We start from the raw sequence: 26,731 nt of genomic DNA, 5'->3' as shown, positions 1-26,731 counted from the left end.
TCTCTCTGTGATCAGGTCGCCTCGGTCCCAGGGCCCTACTCCTGTGGGAGAATGTGATGAGTGATAGGGTTCTGAGCCTCTAAAGAGCCCCTGAAGTCCTGGTGCTGCTCCAGCAGCCAGATGCAGTGTTATGCTGCCTGTGGTGGCTCAGTGCCTCCGTCAGGATCAGCCTGGATAGGTGGGCATGGACTGGGTTTGGAGAGCCTGTCAGTGTGCCTGTGGCTAGTAAGAGTGACCACCAAGTCTCCACTGACTCGCCTCTGTATCTCCACCCTTGTTCCTAGGACTAGATGCAGTGAGACATTGTGTCTGCCACTCAGAAGCCCTCAGTTCCTGAGGCTGCAGACTCCCTACTCTGTAGGAGGACACTAGCTGCAGCACTTTTTCCTGGGGCCTGCTGCTAGCTCTGCGAGGGTTCAAGGAGGCAGCTGTGGAAGAGGTGGGGGAGGTATCCAGGCTCCGTGACTCTCACTTTTTAGAACACAGCTCTCATACTTCTTATTCTGTCTCTGCCATTATCTCTGCACTGATCACTCAGGCAGGAGTGCTTGGAGTTACAGAGAGTGCACACTGCAACCTGATTCCTCTTCCAAGTCCCACAGGGTGCTCCAGTTTGTGTCTGTGGTACCTGTCTCCGCTCCTCTTCCTTTCCTCCTCCCTTGCTCTCCTAGTTTGCCCATCCTCAAATGCTTTGATGGGTAGATCTCTCAAAAGTGTTTGTGTGTTCAACTGAGAATCTTCTATTGGATTATAGCTGTCCAATTTGTTATAGTTTCAAGGGGAGAGATCAAGTGGGCCCCTCATGCCACCATGCTTCTGACGTCAACTCTCTTGAGGTATGTACTCTTAGCTAGATGATAGAAAACATTAACCATGCTTTCCCCTTGTCTCCTTTATTTGCCAGTTCCAAATACAGGCCAGATCTTCTATATATAGAATTTATACTTGATATATTCTAATATGCTATTTCAGGTGATCCTTGTCGCAGAAATCTTTTTTTTTTTTTTTTTTTTTTTTTTTTTTTTTTTTTTTTTTGCAGAATTGGGGCACATAGAGAAGAAGAGGGTGATTCTGCTGAAGAAGATGAAGAAGATGAAGACAGCGAAGAAGAAAGCGAAGAAAGTGGTGGAGAGGAAAAAGAAATAGAAAAGGAGGAGGAAGAGAAACAGGAAAATGAAGCTCACCGATGGGCAACAAGTACAGAATACATTGCTGTTGGAGGTTTTACTACTCAGCAGGCTGGGGATCTGACATTCAAGGCAGGTAGAAACAAGACTGGAACCTAACCTCAGGAGCAATTTGCATACCTAACAGAATAAGAAAACTCTACCTGTGTACCTGTATAACTTATTCCTGATACTAAGTTTCTAAAGGCTCAATTTGTTTAAGTAAAACAAGTAATAATGATTTACAGGCAGTATTCATGCAAAATTCTGTTATCAAAGTTACCTGGTAAAAGAGTAAATGCTCTTCTATTTTCTAAAATAACTTTAATGTTGATAAATTCCTATTTTAGGGGTAAATTTTAATTAATATTTTTAAATTTTGTTTTTCTTTAAGAAAGGAGAAATTCTCCTTATAATTGAAAAAAGCCCTGATGGTTGGTGGATGGCTAAGAATGCCAGAGGAAACATAGGTCTTGTTCCCAGAACCTACCTGGAGGTTAGTGTTTGTTGTTTATTCTTTCCTTTTTTTCCTTCCAAAGTTTTCCATTTTTAATAACACATTAAACTGTATTATCGAATCAACTGAGTAGTGGATGACTTGAGATAAAGAATTTGCATTAATTTTAGAGGGACAGGGCATAGGGAAAATATTATGTGTTAATAGTCCTGGGACCTATGTAGTGCTCTCATGCAGGTGAACTCTGGAATATTAGCCCACAATGGAGATGCTTTGTGGATTAATGCTAATTATAAAGATTAATAGGCATTTATTGTTTGTTGTAAAACAAAACCACAGTTAACTTTCTGTTAACTTCCACGAATATACAATCCTATACTAGGATATGAACATACTATATACATGCATGTTTGTAGCCTATTTTTTCATATTTTATAATACAGCATGGTCATTTTCTGTGCCAATATGCATAGATAATCTGTCTGGATCAGTGCTATCCATTAGAAATCTAATGCAAGCTACAAATGTAATTTAAAATTTTCTAGTAGCTATACTGAGATGTCTTTTTTTTTTTTTCTCTAATACAAAATATCTATTGTTTTTCCACACCCATTCTCTGAAACTAGCCAGGTGTCTAATAGTTCATTTCAATTCTGACACTGACTACTGGAGTTAGTACAGACCCCACAAATTACAGGCTTGGTTCCACGAACCACCCGATTTCAAATGCCAGTCACAAGTCCCAGGGGCCTCCTGTACTTCTGGGTGACCAGCTATAAATTTGGAGGTTCCCAAATTTGATAATTTGCTAGGACTTGCAGAACTGAGAGAAATACCTTACTGGTATTTAATATGAAGTATAGTCTCAGGAAGAGCCGCATGGAAGAGGCTCATAGGGCAAAACATTGAGAGAGAGAGTGAGACCTGGGTCTTCCATGCCTCTTCTGGGTGCCACCCTCCCAGCACTTTGTAGTGGCCACTGACCTGATAGCTCCTTAAACACTGTATTTTAGGGTTTTTTTAAATGGAGGTTTCATTACTTGGCCATGATTGATTACATCATTGGCTATTGATGGTTGAATTCAATCTCCAGCACCTTTCCTACCCCTGAAGGTGGGGCAGGGGGTACAATGAAAGTTCCAGCCCTCTAATCAAATGGTTGGTTCCTCTGGCAAGCAGCACTCCCTTGTCAATACCTCATTAGCGTAAACTCAGGGGTTTTTAAAAATAACAAAAGATACTCCTGTCACTCAGGAAATTCTAAGTTTTAGGAACTCTTACCAAGAACTGGAAATAAAGACCACATGAGCATTTTTTGTTATACCACACATTTAAAAAAAGTAAAAAGAAACAGGTGACATTTTTATTTATCTTATATATTTTTAAATAAATTTAAAAATTTTAAATTACAATTTGCACATAATATATTCGTTTCAGGAGTACAACATGGTAATTAGACATTTGTATGTCTTATAAAGCAATCACCCTGATAAATTACCTGCCCATCTGACACCATACATAGCTATTACAATATTGACTGTTTTCCTCATGCTATACTTTACATCCTGATAACTATTTTGTAACTACCAATTTGTACTTCTTAATCCCTTCCTTTTTGCACCCAGTCCCCCAACCCCGACTCCATCTGGCAACCATCAAAATATCCTCTGTATCTATGAGCTTGTTTATATTTTGTGTGTTTATTTTGTTCTTTAGTTTCCACATATGAGAGAAATCGTACGGCATTTGTCTTTCTCTGACTTACTCCACTCAACATAATACTCTAAAGGTCCATCCATGTTGTTGCAGATGGCAAGATTTTCTTTTTTTTTTTTAGGGCTGAGTGATATTCAATTGTATATATATACCACATCTTCTTTATCCATTCATCTATTGATGGACACCCAGGTTGCTTCCATATCTTGGCTATTATAAATAATACTGCAATGAACATATGGATTCACATGTCCCTTTGAAGTAGTGTTTTGGGTTAGTTTGGATAAATACCCACAAGTGAAATTAAATGGTCTTTCTTTGTCCTTTGTTATAGCCTTTGTTTTAAAGTCTATTTCGTCTGGTATAGGTAGTGCTACCCTAGCTTTTTTGTTTGCTTCCATTTTCACAAATACCTTTTTTTCATCCCTTTACTTTCAGAGTGTATGTGTCTTTCAATCTGAAGTGGGTCTCTTACAGGTAGCATATGTAATGGTCTTATTTTCTTACCTATTTACCCATCCTATCTCTTGAGTGTAGTATTTAATCCATTTACATTTAAAGTAATTGCTGACAGATATATAGTTATTGCCATTTTATTATTCATATTTTTAATCTTTTTTTCTTCTTAAAGAAATCCTTCTAAAATTTCTTGTAATACTGATTTAATGTTGATATATTTCTTTAGCTTTTTCTTGTCTCAGAAGCTCTTTATCTGTCCTTCTATTCTATGATAGATTTGCTGGGTAGAGCGATCTTGGTTGCGAGTCCTTGCTTTTCATCACTTTGAATATTTTAAACCAATCTGTTCTGGCCTGCAAAATTTCTGTTGAGAAATCAGCTGACAGTCTTTGGGAGCTCCCTTGTAGGTAAATAGATGCTTTTCTTTTGCTGCTTTTAAGATTCTTTCTTTGTCTTTAACCTTTGGTATTTTAATGATGATGTGTCTTGGTGTGGGCCTCTTTGGGTTAATCCTGTTTCGGTTCTCTGTACTTCCTGGGTTTGTATGTTTTATTTCCTTTGCTAGGTAGGGACATTTTCCATCATTATTTTTTCAAATAGGTTTTTGATTCCTTGCTCTCCCTGTTCTTCTGGTACCCCTATAATGCAAATGTTGGTATGCTTGATGTTGTTCCAGTAGCCCCTTAAACTATTCTCATTTTTTTTGGATTATTTTTTCTTGTTCTTCTCATTGGGTGTTTTCTGCTACCTTATCTTCTAAATTGCTGATTGAATCCTCTGCTTCATGTAATCTACTTTTGTTTCCTCCCTAGGGTATTTTTCATTTCAGTTATTATATTCTTCATTTCTGACTGATTCTTTATGTTTACTATCTCCATTTTTTGTGTTTTCTATCCCTTTGTTAAAGTACTCATCGAATTCATCTACTCATCTTCTAAGTTCATTGAGCATCCCTATATCTAGTGTTTTGAACTCTGTATCTGGTAGTTTTTTGTCTCCATTCTGTTTAGTTCTTTTTCTGGAACTTTGTTCTCTTTTCTTATTTGTGACACGTTTCTTTGTTTTCCCATTTTATCTGCTTCCCTGTGTTTGTTTCTAATAAGGTAGTGTTCCTATGTCTTCCAGTCTTAGTAGATTGGCCTTATGTAGTAAGAGTCCTGTGAAGGCTCAGTGGCATACTTTTCCCTGGTCAACTGAGCTGCATGCTCCAGGTGTGTCCTATGTATGGGTCGTGTGTGCCCTACTGTTGAAGTTGAGCCTTGGTTGCTGTTTGCACGTGAATGGGATAGTTTGACCTTTGGGCTGATCAGTTGTGAGGACTTGCCAGTGAGGGGCTGACCCTATGGAGTCGGATTCGCTTTAGCAGGGCTCTGGTTCCTGCCCAGTTTGCCCTTTGGGTGTGTTATTTATGGAGGTAGCCAGGTAGTGCTCTGGTGGATCCAAAGCAGCCACCAGGCAGGCCAGCCTTTGGGCCTCCCGGGTAGGGTCCCACCGCAGGCCAAGTTTAGCTGCAACTGGCCCACGGCCACCTGACAAGAGTCACCAAGCAATCTGAAGATGGCCACCACCCATGCTCATCTTGGCAGTTCCTTAATAGGCCAAGCCACAAACTGAGGCTGGCTGCCACTACTGCTGGGCTGGGCCTGCTCAGCAAGAGGTACAGGGCACACCAAGGGCAGATGCTGCTTTTTTGGGTTTTGTGAACCCTTGAGGTATTTTATGAAAGTCCAAAGCATGAGCCAAGGTATGCCATTTGTATGGAAAAGCCACTGGAAGCAGCCCACAAGTTTGATGGGGCAGGGTCTCAGGGAATCACTAGGGCAGGGCAACCATTGTTAGCTAGGTTGTTGGAGACTCAGATATGAGGGCCACCTGTGTTTGCATGCTCAACAAAATATAGTAGACTCTGCCAGCACTTCTATCTGGGATAAAGCTGCCCCTCCAGCCCTCATCCTGAAGCAGGACAATTCACTTCCTTCCCATATCTTCCTGGTGTCTTTCAAGCCACTGCCCCAGTGCTGTAACTCAGAGTGAGCAATTCTATCACCGAGTAAGTTTACACATGGGTCCCTCAATTTCAAGAGGAATGTCTGGGAATCCATCCACCCTCCATCTCATTTAGCCATAATCTCCACTGGTTTTCACAGCCAGAAATTTTGAGGACTTCTCTTCCCAACACTGGAACCTTGGGCCCCAGGGCCAAGACCCCTCACATCTCTGGAGAGACCATCATAGTCATTATATCCCTCCCGATTCTCATCTGCCACATGCGGATGTGGGGCCCAGTCTGTTCCTCATCTTTGCACCTCTTACCAGTCTCGAGGTTACCCCATTTGTATGTTCCCAGATATAAGACTTATGTTTAGCTAGACTTCAGGCGAATCCCAAGGATAGCTATTTTGCAGTTTAGTTTCAATTTTGATGTGGCTGTGAGAGAAGACAAGCACAGAGTTTTCCTACTCTGCCATCTTAACTGGAAACCTCAACATTATTTTTAATAATATATTTTGTATTCAGTATATCAAAAATATTATAGTTTCAACATACAATCAGTAATAAGAAATACTTTCTTTTCTTGTGCTAAGTCTTCAAATTTTAGTGTGTATTTTGTACTTGAATAGCACATCTCAATTTGGACTAGTCAAATTTCCAGTGCCCACAGGCACATGTGGTGAGTAGCTAGCTGCTGATTGCATAGTTCAGGTCTGGATCATCTGTTTCAATGTATTCCATAAGTAGTATTCCAGTTTCATAGAGATGGATATTTATGTTGTTTCCAACCTATAATAGCTATCAGTTACATGGCAATAAAGCTTTTGCTATGATTAACTTCCCCTATGAGTTACAAGAGATCCCCAGAATAGTGGCTTAAATAAGGCGGAAGCGTATTTCTCTCTAACATGGCAGAAGTATAGAGGTAGCAGTCAAAGGGTGGTGAGGCCAATTCAGTATTTCACTCTGTAAAGTAGCGGACAGCTCTTCCAGAGGGATTATCTCTGTAGTTTACATTGGCTGCTAAATCTTTTAATGATTCCAAAGAGCAAAAAAGGAGAAAAGGGGAAAAAGAGGCCTGAGCTGCCATTTTTAGGGCTGATTCCCAGAAGTTACACAAAAAACTTCCAATTATATCTCCTTGATCAAAGTTTAGTTCTTGGCAACATCTAGTTGCAAGGAGAGCTTGGAAACTAGTTTTTTCACCGACTCTTTGCTAAAATGAGGGATTCAGCAGTAGACAACCCGCAATGTGTGTTGTGATCAGTCTGCACAAATATCTTTGTAGACTTATCCCATTGTTACCCTTAGATTAATTCCCAGATGCTCTGTGCTGGTTAAGAGGATACACCTTTGAATTTTTTTTAATTTTTTTATTTTTCAGTTACAGTTGGTGTACAATATTATACAAAAGTGATTAGATAATTAACTTCCAAAGTTGTTACAATGATAAAGCCTAGTACCCATCTGACACCACATGTAGTTATTACAATATTATTAACTATATTCTCCAGGCTATACTCTACATCCCCATGACTACTTTGTAATTACCAATTTGTACCTCTTAATCCCTTCTCCTGCTTCACCAATTTCCCCAACCTCCCTCCCATCTGGCAACCATCAAAAAGTTCTCCCTACCTGTAAGTTCGTTTCTGTTTTTTGTTTGTTTGTTTGTTTTTTAGATTCTACATAGAAGTGACATCATATAGTATTTGTCTTTGTCTGATTTATTTCACACAGCATAATATCCTTTAGGTCTATCCATGTTGTTATAGATGGCAAGATTTTACTCTTTATCTGGTGGCTGAACAATGTTTCATTATGTGTATGTACTACTTCTTTATCCTTTTATTTACTAATGGACACTTAGGTTGCTTCCATATCTGGGCTATTGTGAATAATACTGCAGTGCATGTAAGGTTGCATATGTCTTTTTGAATTAGTGTTTTCAGTTTGTTTGGAAAAATACCCAGAAGTGGGATAACTGGATCCTTTTTTGTCTCTTGTTATAGCCTTTGTTTTAAAGTCTATTTTGTCTGGTATGAGTATTTATGAGTATTGCTACCCTAGCATTTTTTTCGGTTTCCATTTTCACAAAATATCTTTTCTTTCCCTTTACTCTCAGTCTATGTGTGTCTTTCGATCTGAAGTGAGTCTCTTTTAGGCAGCATATGTAAGGGTCTTTTTTTCTTATTCATTCAGCTACCCTCCATCTTTTGATTGGAACATTTAATTCATTTACATTTAAAATAATTAAATATATGTAGTTATTGCCATTTTATTATTAATACTTTTAATATTTTTTTCTTTTTTTAAAGAATTCCTTTTAACATTTCTTTTTTAAAATTTATATATTTATTTTTGGTGACATTGGACAACGAAATCCAACAAGTTTCAGTATGAACTTTAACAGTAAGGCATATATATATTGACACTGTGTGTTCACCTCCCACAATTATATTTCTTTCTGTCACCACAATTTGACCCCGTTTACCCTGTCTACCTCCACCGCCCCCTCCCCCCGCACCCTCTGGTAACCACAACTCTGTTGTCTATGTCCATGAGTCTCTGTTTGTTTGTCCTGTTCATTTGTTGCTTTTAGGTTTATATCTCACATATAAATGATATCATGTGATTTTCAACTTTTTCTGTCTGACTTAATTTGCTTAGCATGATTACCTCAAAGTCTATCCATGTTGTCACAAATAGCAGTATTTCATCTCTTCTTATGGCTGAGGAATATTCCATTAAATGTATGTACCACAGCTTCTTTATATAATCATCTATCGTAGAACACTTTGGTTGCTTCCATGACCTGGCCACTGTGAATAATGCTGCTATGAACATTGGTATGCAAATATCTTTTCAGGTATGGGTTTTCAAATCTTTGGGGTAAATATCCAGTAGAGGGATTGCTGAGTCATATGGTAGATCAATTCTTAGTTTTTTTGAGGAAACTTCATACTGTTTTCCATAGTGGCTGTACCGTCAGTAGTGTATGAGGGTCTCTTTTTCTCCACATCCTCTCCAACATATGTTATATCTTGTCCTGTTGATTATAGCCATTCTAACAGGTGTCAAGTGGTATCTCATTGTGATTTTAATTTGCATTTCCCTAATAGCTAGCGATGTCGAGCATCTTTTCATATATTTGTTGGCCATTTGTATGTCCTCTAGGGAGAAATGATTGTTCAAGTCCTCTGCCCACTTTTTGATTGGATCATTTGTTCTTTGGTTGTTATCGAGTTGTATGAGTTCTTTGTATATTTTGGATATTAGGCCCTTATCGGAGGTGTTGCTTGCATATATATTTTCCCATTCGGATGGTTGTCTCTTTACCTTGTTGACAGTTTCTTTTGTTGAGCAGAAGCTTTTCAGTTTGATGTTGTCCCATTTATTTATTTATTTTTGCTTTTACTTCCCTTGCCTTTAAGGTCAAATTCATAAAATCTTCATTAAGTCTAAGGTCCTTGAGTTTCGTTCCTATGTTTTCTTCTATGCATTTTATTGTTTCAGGTCTTATATTCAGGTCCTTAATCCATTTTGAGTTAATGTTGGTGTGTGGTGATGGAGAACAGTCTAGTTTCATTCTTTTGCAGGTGGCTTTCTGGTTTTCCCAGCACCATTTATTGAAGAGGCTTTCCTTTCTCCACTGTATGTTTTTGGCTTTTTTGTCAAAAATTATTTGGGTTAACTTCTGGACTCTCGATACTGTTCCACGAGTCCGTGTGTCTGTTTTTCTGCCAGTACTATGCTGTTTTGATTATTGTCACTTTATATTATAATTTGAAGTCAGGCAGAGTGATACCTCCAGCATCATTCTTTTTTCTCAGGATGATTTTGGCAATTTGATGTCTTTTGTGCTTCCATACATATCTGATGATTTTTTTGTCCTGTTTTTATTTTGTTTTTTTTTAAATGCTGATGGGATTTTGATGGGGATTGCATGCAATCTGCATAATGCTTTAGGTAATATATGGTCATTTTAACTATGTTGATTCTCCCAATCCAAGAACACAAAATATTTTTTCATTTCTTTGTATATTCTTCGATTTCTTTTAATAGGGTCTTATACTTTTCATTATATATGTTCTTCACATGTTTTGTTAGATTTATTCCTAGATAATTTTATTCTTTTTGTTGCAATTGCAAAAAGAATTATTTTTTCCACTTTTTTTTCTGACACTTCATTATTAGAGTATAGGAAAGCTATGGATTTTTGAATATTGATTTTGTACATTACTGAATTTGCTTATTGTTTCTAGCAGTGTTCTTGTGGCGTCTTTAGGGTTTTCTGTATGGAGAACCATGCCATCCGCAAATAGAGACAGTTTGACTTCTTCATTTCCTATGTCCTATTTAAATGCCTTTTATATCTTTCTCTTGCCTGATTGTGCTTGCTAGGACCTCCAATGTAATACTGAATAGCAGTGGCAATAGTGGACAGCCTTGCTTTGTTCCTGATTAAAGGGAACATTTTTTGTTTTTCACCATTAGGTATAATGTTGGCTAAGGGTTTGTCATACATGACCTTTATTATGTTAAGGTGCTTTCCTTCTATACCAATTTTGTGAAGTGTTTTGATCATAAATGGGTGCTGTATCTTGTCGAAGACTTCTTCTGCATCTATTGATATGATTATATGCTTCTTGTTGTTTAATTTGTTAATGTGGTGTATCACATTAATTGATTTGCGTATGTTGAACGATCCCTGTACCTCTGGGATGAAGCCCACATAATCATGGTGTATAATCCTTTTAATATGTTGCTGTATACGGTTCTCTAGTATCTGATTTAAGACTTTTCCATCTGAGTTCATGAGAGATATTGGTCTGTAGTTTTCTTTTTTTGTGTTATTCTTACCAAGTTTTGGTATCAGAATAATATTGGCTTCATAAAATGAGTTGAGAAGTATTGCCTCCTCTTCGATTTTTTGGAAGATTTTAGGAGAATAGGTATTAAATCTTCTTTGAATGTTTGGTGGAATTTACTGGTGAAGCCATCTGGTCCTGGACTTCTACTTTTTGGTAGGTTTTTGATGATTGTTTCAACTTCCATACTGCTGATCAGTCTATTTAGATTTTCCAGTTCTTCTTAATTCAGTCTAGGAAGGTTGTAGTTTTCTAAGTACTGGTCTGTTTCTTCTAGCTTATAAAAGTTGGTATTATATACTTTTTCATAGTACTCTTGTATGATCCTTTGTATTTCCTGGTGTCTGTCATAATTTATGCTTACACACCTGATTTTACGTGTGTCTTTCCTCTTTTGTCTTTAGTGAGTCTAGCCATGGGTTTGTCAATTTTATTAACCTTCTCAAAGAACCAGCTCTTTGTTGCATTTATTTTTTCTGTTTTTTTTTTTTCAATTTCATGTATTTCTACTTTAATATTGATTATTTCTTTCCTCCTGTTGACTTTAGGCTTCATTGATTCTTCTTTTTCTAGTTTTTAAAGATGATGCGGTAGGTTGTTTATTTGGGCTCATTCCTGTTTTTTGAGATAGGCCTGTAATGATATGAATTGCCTCTTAGTACCACTTTTGCTGTGTCCCAAAAGTTTTGATATGTTCTGCTATCATTATCATTTGTTTCTATGTATCTCTTGATCTCTCTTTTTATTTCTTCTCTGACCCAGTTATTCTTCAGTAGCGTGTTGTTTAACCTCTATGTATTTGTGGTTCTTCCCACTTTCTTTTTACATTTGATCTCAGCTTCAAAGCATAATAATCAGAGAATGTGGTAATTATGATTTCAAACCTCTTATGTTTGTTAAAGCTATCTCTGTGTCCCAGTATGTGGTCAGTCCTTGAGAATGTTTCATGTGCACCAGAGAAGAATGCATAAGTAGTAGTTTTGAGATGGAAGGCTCTGTAAATGTCAATTATGTTCAGTTTGTCTAATGTGTTATTTAAGGATGTTATTTCCTTATTGATTTTCTGTTCGAATGATCTGTCCATTTCTGACAGTGGGGCATTTAGGTCCCCTACTGCAATAGTGTTTTTGTCTGTTTTCCATTTAGTTTTGTTAGTAATCGTTTTATATATTTCAGGGCTCCCTGATTAGTAGCATAGATATTAATAAGTGTTATGTCTTCCTGGTGCATGATTCCCTTTATGATTATGAAGTGTCCCTCAGTATCTTTCTTTACCTTTTTCATTTTGAAGTCTATTTCATCTGATATTAGTACCACTTTTTTCTGCCATTGGATTGAAATTTTGTTTTACCTCCTTTTACTTTGAGTCTGTATTTGTCTTTGGAGCTGAGATGTGCCTCCTGGAGACAGCATATGGTTGGGATTTGTTTTTTGATCTATTCTGCAACTCTGTGCCTTTTTTTTTTTTTTTTTTTTTTGGTGAGTTCAGTCCATTTTCATTTAGGGTAATTATTGAAAAGAGAAGTCTTCTTATAGCCATTTTATCTTTTGCTTTTTGGTAGCTCAGTGTTTCCATTGTTTCCTTGTCCTTGTGTTTCTGTTTTCTTTATTTTGGTTGGCTTTTGTGGTTTTTCCCTCTCGTCCTTCTTTTTTATGTTATATACTTTAGTTCTGAATATTTTGCATGTGGATATCATTATGAATATGTAAATGATAGTTATATACATACAATTGTCCTTTTTATTCTGTGTGTGCCTTATCTCATTACCTTTTGCAATTTTGGATCTTCAGATACCCCCTTTTTCAATCATTGTTGTCTCAATTTGTCCCTATGTGTGCTGAACATTCACTTCTATCTTGCTATAGCAATTCTCTCCTTAATGTTTAAGCTTATAATGCCCTGTTCTTAGTAAGGGTTGCACTTAGTAAGAGTTGCTTTTATTTGCCTGATAGTCACTTTACTTCTAATTATGTATATTTTTTTTGTCATTTTATTTTAGGTGAGCCGACCCTTTTCAGTATTTCCTGTAATGTAGGCCTTGTAGTGGAGAAACCCCTCAATTTGTGTATGTCTGGAAAGGTCTTTGTTTCTCCTTCGTAGTTAAAGAGCTCAGCTAGGTACATTATTCTTGTCTGGTAGTTCCTTTCCTATAATAGTTTGAATATTTGATACCACTCCTTTCTAGCTTTTAAGGTTTGTGCCAAGAAGTCCGACAATAATCTAATGGGTTTTCCTTTATGGGTTACTGTCATCTTCTCCCTGGCTGCCTGAGAATTCTTTGTTTGTCATTGATTTTTGATAATTTTAATATAATGTGTCTTGATGAAGGCCTTATTGGTTTGAGATAATTGGGTGTTCTGTTGACTTCTTGAATTTCAAGCTCCAGCTCATTCCTAGTTTGGGAATTTCTAGTCAACTGTTTGCCCGAAAATGCTTTCTAGTCCTTGCTCCTTTTCCTCACCTTGAGAATGCCCATTATTCTTGTTTTCCCTTTCCTGATGGTATTAGCCAGTTCTTGTATTTCTCTTTCATTATTTTTCATTCTTCAGTTTTTTCTTCCTTCTGACTTATTTCTGGATTTCCGTCTTTGATATCATTGATCCTTTCCTCCATTCGATCGACCCTATTTTCCAAGCTTGCTATTTCATTTTTCATCTCCTGCAGTGTGCTCTTTATCTCCAGAAGTTCTATTCAGTTCTTTTTGAGCGTTTCAATCTCTTTACTAAAAACTCGTTCTGCTCATCTAGTTGTTTTCTCAATTCCTGAAATTGTTGCTATGAATCATTTTAGATTTCATTGAGTTTTTCAGAAGTATCAACCTGAATTCTGTCATTTAAGTCATATATTTCTATGTCTGTAAGCTTATTTTCTGTAAAATTTTCTCTTTCTTTTTGAGCTGCTTTTTCATCTAGGTTGTTCATGGTGTTTAATGGAATGTTTCTCCACCTGGGCATTAATGAAAGTGTATTCTACTTTTTTCCCAGAAAGATTTATTATATAAAGATCTCTCCTTAGCCTGTGATAACTCTTATGCACAGATCCCAAGCTCAGACATGCTGTTGTGCCTTTTGGGTGTTTTTCATTGAGTTTTAGTTGTTCAGCTTCTTGGTGTTTCAAGGGGAGACATCTTGGGATGTCTTTCACTCTACCATGTTTCTGACCTGAACATTTCTTGGTTTGCTTTTGATATACTCTTTACCTTTTTCTTGTCTCAGAAGTTCTTTATCTGTCTTTCGATTCTAAATGACAGCTTTTCTGGGTTGAGTGATCTTGGTTGCAGGTCCTTGCTTTTCATCACTTTGAATATTTTAAACCAATCCTTTCTGGCCTGCAAAGTTTCTGTTGAGAAATCAGCTGATAGTTTATGGGAGTTCCCTTGTCATTAACTGACTGCTTTCCTCTTGCTGCTATTCTTTTTCTATATTTTCGTCTGTCTTTATTGAAATAGACAATTATTTGCTTGTATTTACATTGAACAGTTCAATGAGTTTTTTCAGTTACAGTTGGCATACAATAACATACCAGTTTCAGATGTATAGTATAGTGATCAGAGATCCACATATCTCATAAACACTCCACTAAATCTAGTACCCGTCTTCCCCATTACATTATTAACTATCTTCCTCATGCTACACTCTACATCTCCATGTCTATTCTTCAACTACCCATTTGTACCTCTTAATCCCTTTACCTTTCTTTTTGTCTTCAAAACCCCCTCCTATCTAGTATCCCTCTAAATATTCTCTATATCTTTAAGTTTATTTCTTCTTTTGTTGTTGTGTTGTTGATTTTGTTCTTTAGAGTCCACATGTACATGAAATCACGTGATGTTTTTTCTTTCCCTATCCAACCCATTTCATTCAGCACAGTACCCTCCAGGTTCATCAAGACAATAACTTTCTTTATCTCCTTCCTTTCAGTCTGTGTTTCTATTTTAATCTGAAGTGAGTCTCTAGTAGGCAGCATATGTAAGGGCCTTGTTTTCTTATCCATTCACCACTCTTATCTTTTGATTGCAACACTTAATTCTTTTTCATTTGAAGTATTTGTTGATAGGAATGTAGTTATTACCATTCTTTATTTCTGTTTTTGAAACATGTTTTTTTTTTTTTTCCTTAAAGAAGTCCTTCAACATTTCCTATAATACTGGCTTAGTGTTGATAAATTCCTTTAGCTTATTTTTGTCTGGGAAGCTCTTTATCTGTGCTTCAACTCTGAGTGATAGTTTTGCTGGATAAAATATTCTTGGTTGTAGATCCTGGGTTTTCATCATGTCAAATATTAAGTGCCAAGTGCTTCTGTCCTGCATAGTTTCTTTTGAGAAATCAGCTGCCAGTCTTATGGGTGCGCCCTTGTAGGTAACTAACTGCTTTTCTGTTGCTGCTTTTAAGATTTTCTCTTTTGTGTTTAACCTTTGGCATTTTAATTATTTAATTTTGATGTAGATCTCTTTGGGTTCCTGGATTTTAACCTGGATATTTTTGCTTTTCATAGTGTTCCATAAGCTCCTTAAATTATTGTTATAGTCTTGGCTTCTTATTTCTTGCCATTCTAATTGAGTGTCCTTGGCTTCCCCATCCTCTATATTGATTATTCAATCCTCTTCTTTATCCACTCTGTTGATTCTCTCTAATGTATTCCCTTTTATAATGTCCATTTCCATTTTTATGTTTTTTCATCTCTTTATTTAAGTTATCACTGAATTCATCTACACATCCCCTAAGTTTATTGAGCATCTCTATAACCTGTATTTTGAACTCCACAACTGTTAGATTACTTGACTCCATTATTTCTGGATCTCTGTTCTGTTCTCTCATATAGTTTCTGCTTCTTTGTCTTTCCATGTTGGCTGGCTTTCTGTGCCTGTTTCTGTGTACTAAGCAAAACTCTTAAGTCTCCCAGTCTTATTAGTGTGGCTTTGTTTAGTACGTGTTCAGTGGCACAGTGCTGAGATGGGCTCAGCTGCAGGCCAAGTTTAGCCCCAGCCTTTGTCCTTCCAGAGCCACATGCTGTTATGATTCAGCAAACAATCCACAGACGCTGTGCTTATAGTTGCCTCAACAGGCCACACCAGAAACCAAGGCCAGCTGCCACCAGTGTGTGTCTAGTCACTGCTTAGCAAGGGACACCTAGATACGGCTTGGGTGGGACTGCAAGTTGGGGGAGGCAGAGTTTCAGGGAATTCTCTGGGCAGAGTGACTTCTGTTAATTAGTTTGATGACATCTCCACTATGGCAGCACTGGATCTGCACACTGGGATGGGGGAGAGGTCAACAGAGAAACAGTGGATGCTGCTGGCACTTCCGTACACAGAAAGTCTTGCTTCAGCCTTCACTCCAACAACTCACTGTCCCCTGTAAGTCTCTGGTGCCACCTGCACAGCCAGACCAGCACTGGTGCTCAGAGAGAGCAGGTCCAGTACCGTGAAAGTCTGCTCACGGTGATAGCCTCTTTAACAGGCGTCTGCAGCCACTGGAGCCTCCATCCCACTCAGCCACTTGGGACTAGGCAGCCTCACGTCCTCTCCTCATCCTGCCTTCTGCCATTGCAGGGTGATTTATTGGATTTCTTCCTAGTCGCATGACTTGTTCATGTACATCCCAGGTGATTTTCCTTGCTGTTTGCTCCTTGTTTCTTTCCCAACTTTGATTTGGTCACCAGAGGAATGAACAGAGCCTCTATCATTTATGACATTTTTTTTCCCACCCATATCTCTTACTGCTTTTAAGATTGTCTCTTTGTCTTTAACCTTTGGCATTTTAATGATGATGTCTTGTTGTGGGCCTCTTTGGGTTCTTGTTGTTTGGGTCTCTCTGCACTTCCTGGGTTTATATATCTATTTTCTTCACCAGGTTAGGGAAGTTTTTCCTTATTATTTCTTTAAATAGATTTTAAATTTCTTACTTTCTATCTTTTCTATCTGGTAGCCCTATGATGTGACTGTTGATATGCTTGATGTTGTCCCAGTGGCCCCATAAATTATTCTCATGTTTTTGGATTCTTTTTTCTTTTTGCTGTTCTGATCATATATTTTCTGCTACCTTATTTTCCAAATCACTGATTCAGTCTTCTGCTTTATCTAATCTACTGTTAATTCCCTCTCATGTTTTTTTTTTAAATTTCAGTTATTGTATTTTTCATTTCTGACTGGTTCTTTTTTATGTTTTCTATTCCTATTTTTATTTTCTATATTTTTAAGTTCACACTAATCACCAAGCATCCTTATAACCAGTATTTTGAATTTTGCATCTGGCAGTTTGCTTGTTTCCGTTCACTTTAGTTTTATTTTTTTCTGGAGCTTTTTCTGAGCTTCATTTGGGACATGTTTCTTTGTCTCTTAGTTTTGGCTACCTCTCTGTGTTTGTTTCTATATATTATGTAGAGCTACTATATCTGCCAGTTGTGGGAGAATGGGTTTATTAAGTAGGTGTCCTGTGGGCCCAGTGATGAAGTTTCTCTTGTCACCTGAGCTGAGTGCTCCAGGTTTGTCCCTTGTGTGGGTCTTGTGTGCCCTCCTATTGTAGTTGAGCCTTGGCTGTAGTCGGCAGAGTTGGTTGCAAGGACTGACCATGACTACAGTGGGGATGCTGTTGTGCAGGGGCTGACCCTGTAGAGCAAGATTCGCTTTAGCAGGGCTCTGGTGCCTGCTGCATCTGTCCTTTGTGTTTGTCATTTGTTGAGGTACTGGTGTAGTCTGAAGCTGGCGACTGGGTTTGTTGGTTCTTGGGCCTCTTGGGAGGGTCTCTGTTGCAGGCCAAGGTCAGCTGCTGCCTGTGCCCTGCCAGAGGCCACTTGGTATAGCTACAAAGTGATCTTCAGATGGTTTCCACTTGTACTGGGCTTGGAGTTGTCTCGCAGAGGCTAAGCTGCTGCTAGTGCCAGGCTTGAGGCTGCTTAGTAAGAGGTACGGGGTATTTGAAGCTAGATGCTGCTTATTTTGGGTTTGTGAACCTTTGATAGATTTTAGGAAAGTCTGCAGCATGAGCCAAGACAGGCCATTTGTATGGAAAAGCCCCTGGAAGTAGCTTGGGTGATCCTACAAGTTGGGCTGGGTGGGATCTCGGGGAATTACCAGGGCCAGGTGACCAGACTCATATAGCACCTGCTTGGGTTGGGGTAGGGCTCAACAAAGGAACAGTGGCTTCTGCCAGCACTTATGGCTGGGGAAAAGCTCCTGCTCCAGCCCTTGCCCTGAAGCTAGACACTTTAGTTCTCCATATATTACTGGCACCTTTTGATCTGCTATCCTAGCACTGGAGCTCAGAGAGAGTAAGTCAGTTCTTCAGAGTTAAGTTCATGTGAGAGCCCTTTTGAGGAATGCCTGGGACTCCAGCAGCCCTCTGTCTCTACTTTTTTTCACAGCCAGAAGTTGTGGGGACTTCTCTTCCAGGCACTAGAACCCTGGGAGGGAAGCCTGGTGTGGGACTAGGACCTCTTGTTCCTCCAGGGGGACCTCTGCAGCTAAGATACCTCTCCCGATTTTTAACAACCATGTCTATGTGGAGCCAGTTTATTCTACATCTCTGTCCCTCCTACCAGTCTTGATGTGGCTTCTTCTGTATATCTTTAGTTATAGGACTTCTGTTCATCTAGACTTCAGGTCGTTCTCAGTGATGGTTGTTCTGTAGTTCTGTTGTAATTTTGAAGTAGTCATGGGAGGAGGCAAACACAGTGTTTACCCACTCTGTCATTTTGTTTGGAAGCTCCCTTACACATTTATATTTGATTTAATTTACCATTTTGACTTTCAGGAAAGTTAGGCCTATTTGTACTCCCACCCCCCAGCAGCTGAGAGTATGTATTCCCCACACATTTCCAGTGATGGCTGTTATCATTCTTTCTGCCAATGTGATAGGCAAATATAGGGTGCATTATTGTTTTTATTTGCATTTACTGTCCTGCTAATGTAGTTGAGCATCATTTCATGTTTTTTTTTTTAATAATATTTTGATAACAAGGATATCAGCCCTTGGAAATTTCTGGCAGATAGTCTCTTCATTGACTTTAAACTATGTTTATTTTTATGTTGTTAATTCTGTCAGTGTTTCCATTCATGATTTTTGTAATTTTGAAGTAGTCATGGGACTACTTCTTAAGTGGAAAGGGCTTTCCCATCTCTAGATCATTTTCTTCTAATACCTATAAGTTCTTTTGTTCTACCCTTCTTTTTTTTTTTTTTTCATTCGAATAAATTCCACCTGGAATTTATTTTGATGAAACGTGCTCTCTACCTCTATCCTTGTTATTTTTTCAGTGGAGTCATCAGCCACATGTTGGAATACTTTGCCCACTGATTTTTGATATGTCCTATCATATAAATTCCCATCTACACTGAGTCTTTCTAAAAGTCTTTTTATTGGTTGATTTTTGCATTGGGTAAAAAAGCACTTCATATTTCAATCGATTTCAGTCATATCATAAAGAAGAAGGCCAAGGGTCAAGTGAAGAAGTCAGTGAAGATGTGGAGGCTGAGACAGCAAAGGAAGTGGAAGTTAAACAAAGGTAAAAAGGCATGAGAGGATATAAAAATAATATAAATAAGAGGGTAAAGAAATTTTTTTTTATTTTTACTATGATAAATATAACAATTTCTTGCAATGGAAACAACTTGGAGTTTAAGAATAGTGCTTATCATATTACTATTTGCTTAATTTTGTGAATACTGTTAATACATTATGTTATTCTGTCTTGGTTTCATCTAGAGACTGTTAGGTTTTCAGAACTTACAGACAATTATGTACTTTGTTCTTTGATTGATGAATTTCCCTAACTGAGTGAATAGGTGGAACCTGTCTTGGACTCAACCTTGTTGGGTTTTTTTGGTTTTTTTTGTTTGTTTTTTTGCCACCCAGAACAGATTCTCATTGGAATGCTGTCCGAAAAGCTCTCTCAGAGGTTAGTATTTCCTGTCTTGTCAATGATGTCTCACTTTGTTACCTAACAGTCTGCTAGAGTTCAGATTCAAACTTTGAAAGATAGCACTGAATCTTAAACAGGTTCCAGGGCATGGAATGTACAGAGCATACATTTCTGGTTTAGTAAGCCTGTGCTCCAAGTAACATTTCCTCTTATATCTTTTCTATAAGAAGAGTAGATTTCAGGGCTTGTAAATATCTCTCATTGATTCTGCCTGAATTTTCTATCATTTGGGTAAAGATTACTGTTAAATTTCAGTTAACATGAAAAATTCCAGAAAGCTCAAAAAGGTAAGAAATTATCCATAATTTTGTCATTTAAAAATTATATAACAAAATGAAAATCCATTCCCCTCCATAAGTAACCACTTTTAACAGTTTAGTTAATATTCTTTCTGACCTTTTACCCTGCTTCTCACTTATATGGACATACTCATGCGTGTGTGTGTGTGTGTGTGTGTGTCTGTGTCTGTGTCTGTGTCTGTGTGTGTGTACATATATACAAAAAAACCCATTAGTTCTTTTGTATGTATCAGTTTATGACATTAGCTCATTTGTTACATGACATACCTTAGAGGGACATTTTGACGAGGGATGTGCAGGAGCACAGAGCTCTGCTCATTGGGTGCAGCATGGGGGTTAGATCCTTGAGAGAGGCCAAGATTCAGTGATGGCCTCCTCTAGGTACTGGCGGTTAAATTGCTGTGTTCGTCTGATAAAGGGAATACTGTAAATGTGAAGAAACGAATAAAAACAAGTAAATCAATTTGTTTTCACTGTCTTCAGCAAATAAGTACTATTGATGTGTTGACCACGATGGGAGCTATTCCTGCGGGATTCAGGCCTTCCATGCTCTTCCAGCTTCTGGAGGAAGGTAACAGGTGTCTATCAGCCACCACAGACTTTTAGTTAATCAGTCAAGCTTTATGTCTGATTTTCTTGTTTTAGCCAAAACAAATTGTTTAAAAGATATTGAACCTCACATCCCATTGATTTTCATCTTTTCCTTGTCTTTCCTATGACAATAGAGAAGGACCCATGGTACTGTCAGAGGCCAGCCTGTCTACTCGTGCTCTGGGCTCCAGCCCCTTTCTTTTATTCCAGAAACGTGACTGTCTTAATGGTCAGCCCTTCCCTCTATCTTCAGCCCACTTCCCTTCTCTCACCAGCTTCTTCCCTCATCAGTAGTACTAGCATGCCCAATACCTCCCACCTCAAAGAACCAGCCTCTCCAGCCCTGTCCCTTTCTAGGTGAAGGCTCCCTTTTTTCACTTTTCTTCACAGCAAGACTTTTCTAAAGTTATCTCCATTCACCTTTTCTGTTTTCTTACTTGTTCTTGGGTTTCCCTGTACTTGACAATATTTATCTATAAGCTTATTTTAAAGAAGAATGATGTTAGGGGAGGCTGTCCTGATACCTTGAGTTGTGGAGTTATCCATGAAAGGGCTGCTTTGAGGTTCCTCTGCTCTCAGCACCCTAACTTCTCATGAACACCCAACTCCTTCTCTTCCTTTGGGTCTCAGGGTAAATTCTACCTTCCCAAAGAAGACTTCCTTGAGTAATGTAGTTCCCCTGACTCCTGTCCACCTGAGCACCCTTTATGGATCTAAGTCAGCTTATAATTATTTATTCTCTTGTCTACTTAATTTGCTACTCAACTGTAAGCAAATAAGGATAGGAACATATTTCCCCATTCACATTTGTATTTCCAGATCCTAGCATAGTACCTGGCACAGAGTAGTAACTCAAACGATGATTTCTTGAATGAATATATGATTTTGTAGGTAAGTATTCTTCATGACTGCACTATGGGAGAACAGTGTCAAAATGGTTTTAAGATGTGAAATTAACTATTTTATATACATATTTTAAATCTCTGAAAAGTTTTTACAGATTTTCTGCATATTTCAAAAATATTTGAATGGATCATCTTCATCATGGGACATGTTATTGGCCTAACATTCTTTCAGATCTTCCTTAAAGCTGCTCTGAGATAGCAATTAGGTGCTTCTATTTTTACATTTCATCTGTTGTTTTTATGTGTAAATCTCTGTTGGTGCCTCTGTCTTAGGAAGCCCATTTCCAGCAAGCAGCTTGGCCTTTTGGGTGTCTGTTTCCTAAGTTTGTAGTAAAACATTGTAGATTTTGGCTTTGAATTTTATTCCTTTCTTTGTAAGAAAATAAAGGAAAAATTATTTTTGCAGGGAATCAGTTTCGAGCAAGTTACTTCTTACAGCCAGAGCTCGCTCCTTCACAGCTGGCCTTCAGAGATCTCATATGGGATGCTAAGACAGGCACTGTAAGTATAGTCACTACCAGTAGGATTATGATTGTGTCATTATTGCAGGTATATTAGTAACATGTAAGTTGATTAATACATTCTAGAAAACAGAAAAAAAGTGGTTTCTGTATCGTAAGTTTGAACCACTGAGTGAGTTTCAGCTAACATAAAAATTGAGTTTGTTACTGTGACTTCATCTTGTTTCTCTTATTTATTACTCTTTTCTCCCATCGTTACAAAGGGGATAGTACTATGTATCTATCTTAATCACTTTTTGCCTCAATTTCTTCATCTGTGAAAAGTGAATAATAATAATAATACTTCCAAAATAGGATTGTTATAATAATTACATGTTTGAAGGGCCTGACAACAGTGCCTGGCTTATGATAACTCAGAAAATGTTAGCTAGTATCATCATCAGTAGTAGTAGTAGTAGTAATAGTAATATTATTTTGATTAAGCAGGATCGAGGACATTGGTAATACTTTATGATTATACTTCTTTGGGGATAGCTTAGAGTAAAAGATTCTTGTATCCCCAGTATTTGAAGTAGGAAATACTCTTGATATTTAATTGTACACTCTGATTTTTCAGCAGGTTTAAACCACATTAGAGCTTATCACTCCCCTTCCTGTTTACCTTCTACTTTTTCTCCCTTCCAGAACCTCAGGGGAAGAATAAAAGGACCCAATGTGGCCACATTTTGTGGGATGGGGTGGCACAGAATTTTAGTGCCCTTTTCCCTGTCAACCTGATCATTGCCTGGAATTTTCTTAGTATTAAGTATCTTTTATTAAAAGTCAACAAAGATGTTGTATTTGGTCCATAAGTGTACTACTACTAGAATAAATAGCATTTTATTGTGCGGACCTCTACCCAAATAACTAAATATTCAGCTCCCATTTCTTAAATTGCAAAACCGACAAGCTTTTACATGTTATCTTATTTTTTTCAGTGATATAGTTAGATGGAAAGGCCCATGACCAATAAAGAAGAATGTTAAGAATTAAAGATATGCTTAAATAAGAAACCAAAATGTCACTTTATTTATTTACATCATGAACTATACCTGTGAAGTAGAAATGAATAATTGTTTCCAATGCAGGTCATTTTCTTTGTCAAAACATCTGCATAAGGCCTTTGAGCCACACTTCTCTTGCTCAGGCCCGCTTCCACATCTGGAAGTGTACTTGCCCTTCTAATAAAACTTTTTTTTTTGGCTGTTAAAAAGACAAATCTGCATAAGAAGCTAAGTAACAGTGTAGATGAATACTTGGAATTAAACCAATGAGGAGCCAACTGGGTGCTTTGAATACTAGTTTGACTGTATATACTTACCCACAGAATGACTGTGAATGAACCTGGAGTAGAGTGATTCAGTAGTCAGGTTACACATTTTATCTGATTGTATCGACACTTCATCACAAATTTTATGCATTTATCCATCCCCCCATGCAAGTATTTTACCTATGTATGAAAAATTTACCTAAAGTTTTGATTTAAATTGAACATATTCTTGACATTTTTCTTGTGGATATATATTTGTAAGTAAACTTTTTCCTTTTATTCTTTTTTATTCTATGTACATATTCTTAAGTATTTATAAAAGGTGTTTTGAAAATGATTTTGTCTCATAAGTCATAAAAGTAAACCTTTTTAATGACTAATTTATCTCTCAGATTAGGTCAAGACCAAGTCGTGTTTTATTGATTCTGACCCTGTGGAGCTGTAAAATGATTCCTCTTCCAGGAGTGAGCATCCAGGTTCTCAGCAGACATGTGCGCCTCTGCCTGTTTGATGGTAATAAGGTGAGCTTACTGAAGATCACATCGGTTCATTTCAGGATGGAAAATGTTTTGTTAATGCACGGGGTCCATTGTCTCTGTGTCTTTCTCTCAGTCTCTCTTCTTTGTTATATATCTACATGTGTGTGTGTGTATGTGTATCTTTATGTACAAGTGTATGCATATGTGTATGTATAAGTGTATGTGTGTATATGTATATGTGTAGATATTTGTGTTTGTATATGTTTATATGTATGTATATGATTATGTATATGTTAATATGTATGTAAATGTATATGTGCATATATATGTGTACTGAATAGGATCTGTCTATCTCTGTCTTGCATTCTCTCTTTTGTTATATGTTTGCATGTGTGTATGTGTATGTATAACTATGTTTATATATAAATATATGTGTGTATATGTCTGTGAATATGTATATGATTATGTGTATGTATGTGTATATGTATGTAGCTATATGTGTGTGTGTTCATATGTATGTTTATATGTGTATTTGTGTATGTACATGTGTGTATGTGTATGTTATACTCATATATTTGTGCATGTGTATATGTTATGTGTATATGTATGTGTATGTCTATAAAATTATGGTAGAATACAAACCACATGGGTTTTGATGACCTAGACTTAATTCCTGGCTCTTTCAGTTGCTAGGTATGTCATGTTGGTATATATATCGCAGTTAACTCCTCTGATCCTTAGATTTTTCACCTACAAAAAGGTACTGATGCCTGTCTTCTAGTATTCTATACAGTTCACTTTTTAAGTGCACAGTGTGTTGCATTTTTGACAAATATACAGAACATAGAGTATTACCCTCACCTTACAATGTTTCCTTGTATCCTTTTCTATTTAACTTCTCCCTGATTCTTAAGAGAATATTTTTTACCCAGTACCAAGGAAAGAATTTGAATGACTCTAAAAAAATTGATATGCTTATGTGCTACAGTTTAAATAGTGCATAGATGGAAATAAATATTTTTAATTACATGTGCTAGACAAGAAGAAAAAATTTTAATCAGTGATCAAAGCTCTCAACTCAAGAAGCTAGAACAGGAAGAAAAAAGAATGGAGGAAATAATAAAGATAAGATTAGAATTTAATGAACAAAATAGAAAATCAAAAAAGGCAAAAGTTTATTCTTTGAAAAAATTATTAAAATTGAGAGTTGCATAGTAAGACTCATCAATAAATTTTAAAAAGTGATAAAGAAAACAAATGATCAATATCTGACATGAAAATGAAGACTTCATCACAGATCCCACAGACATTAAAAGGACAATAAGGGATATTATAAACATCTTTATGCCAATAAATTTAACAATGTAGATAAATAGATAAATCCCTTGAAAACCTTAATTTATTGAAACTGATACAAGAAAAAATAGAAATTTTAAATAACCTCTGTTAAAGAAATTGAAACTGTAATTTAAAATCTTTCAACAAAGAGAACTTTGGCCTACATGGCTTCAATAGTGAATTCCTCCAAACATTTAAGGAAGAAATAATGCCAGTTGTACACAAATTCTTCCAAAGAATAAGTAAAGAGGAAATGCTTCCCAACTCCTTTTATAAGGCCAGGAAAAACATGATTCCAAAATATGACCAGACATTACAGGAGAGAAAAATTATAAGACCAGTATCCCTCATGAATATCAAAACTAAAATCCTAAACAAAATAGTAGCAAATTAAATATCATGACTAATTGGGAAGTATTGAATTTGAATTCTAGGGATATAATGGACATAGCTGTGTAACCAACATTTAACATTTGAATATAGATCATTGTAATAAGCCATAGTAACAGAACTAAAGAAGAAAAATATATAGTCATCTCAATGGATTTAGAAAAAGTATTTGATGAACAAGCCAGATCCCATCTGATCTTGGAAGCTAAGTAGGGTTGGGCCTGGTTAGTACTTGGTTGGGTGACCACCTAGGAAGACCAGGTGCTATAGACATAAATAAAATAAAAAATAAGGGATTATAAGATGACAAGGTCCTTGCAATCTGTGAGGTCAACTAAGGGTTGCCTCACCTTAAAGAAAAAGCATTTGACAAATTTCAAGACCCATTCATAATTTTTTAAAATTTTTCAACAAACTAAGAATAGAAGGGGATTTCCTCTTTACCGATTTTCCAGATTGGTAAAGGGCAACAAGAGAAGACTGAAGCTAGTTTCATCATACTTAATGGTGAAATACTGAACATTTTTCCCCTAAGATCAGGAAAAAAGTCAAAGGATAAGGTAATCAATTGGGTGAAAGACTTGAACAAGCACTTAAAAAAGGAAAATATATATGAAAAACTAAGAGGCATATAAAAAGATGCTCAGCATATAATAAGTCATCAGGAAAACACAAAACCATAGTGAGAGAGATCCAGCCATGGGCTATGTATAAGAAACCTACCTTAAATATAATAACATAGGCAGTCTAAAAGTAGAAGAAAAAGACATAGCACTCAAAATATATTAATATCAGACAAAATAAACTTTAGATCAAGGACAATTATCAGGAATAAAGACATACACTACATGATGAAAGGGACTGTTCACCAAGAAGTTGTAGTAATCCTAAATGTGTATACACCTAACATCAGAGTTTCCAAATACATGAAGTAAACATTGATAGAACCAGGAGAAATGGGCAAAGTCACAGTTATAATTGGAAACTTCAACACTTTTCCCTCCATAATCTATAGAACAGGCAGACAGAAAATTAATAAGGATAAAAAAGAATAATACCATCAAGCTGTATCTAATTAATATTTGTATAACACTTCACTCCCAAATAGTAAAATACACATTCTCTTAAGTGCAGAGGGAACATTCAGCAAGATAGATGAACCCGAACAAATTGAAAGGATTGAAATCATACACTGTATGGTCTTCAATTCACATGGAATTGAATCAGAAATCAGTAACAAAGATATCTGGAAAAATCATTAAATAATTGGAAATGAAATTTCTAAATAATAGGTTAAATGGAAATTAGAAAATATTTTGAACAAAATTTTTTGAACAGAAAAGGAAAATGTAACATATAATCTGTGGGATGTTGGCTA

The 26,731-nt window shown here is 36.9% G+C and overlaps 1 protein-coding gene across 4 annotated transcripts in view; it reads left to right on the top strand.

Annotated features, from left to right (window-relative positions):
• The window catches only part of NPHP1 (nephrocystin 1), an 80,354-nt gene that overhangs the window by 17,638 nt on the left and 35,985 nt on the right, over window positions 1-26,731 (top strand). For all 4 annotated transcript variants that reach the window (XM_016134519.2, XM_036229806.1, XM_036229805.1 and 1 more), the window contains 7 exons: window positions 1,040-1,259; window positions 1,561-1,662; window positions 19,073-19,164; window positions 19,515-19,557; window positions 20,364-20,451; window positions 21,783-21,877; window positions 23,539-23,667. In XM_016134519.2, coding sequence (XP_015990005.1) covers window positions 1,040-1,259; window positions 1,561-1,662; window positions 19,073-19,164; window positions 19,515-19,557; window positions 20,364-20,451; window positions 21,783-21,877; window positions 23,539-23,667 — 769 coding nt within the window. The remainder of the gene's footprint in view (window positions 1-1,039; window positions 1,260-1,560; window positions 1,663-19,072; window positions 19,165-19,514; window positions 19,558-20,363; window positions 20,452-21,782; window positions 21,878-23,538; window positions 23,668-26,731) is intronic.

This window comes from Rousettus aegyptiacus, unplaced genomic scaffold (genome assembly GCF_014176215.1).
Source record: "Rousettus aegyptiacus isolate mRouAeg1 unplaced genomic scaffold, mRouAeg1.p scaffold_m13_p_12, whole genome shotgun sequence".
Classification (NCBI taxonomy): Eukaryota; Metazoa; Chordata; class Mammalia; order Chiroptera; family Pteropodidae; genus Rousettus; species Rousettus aegyptiacus.
This window is presented reverse-complemented; position numbering and strand designations above follow the sequence as displayed.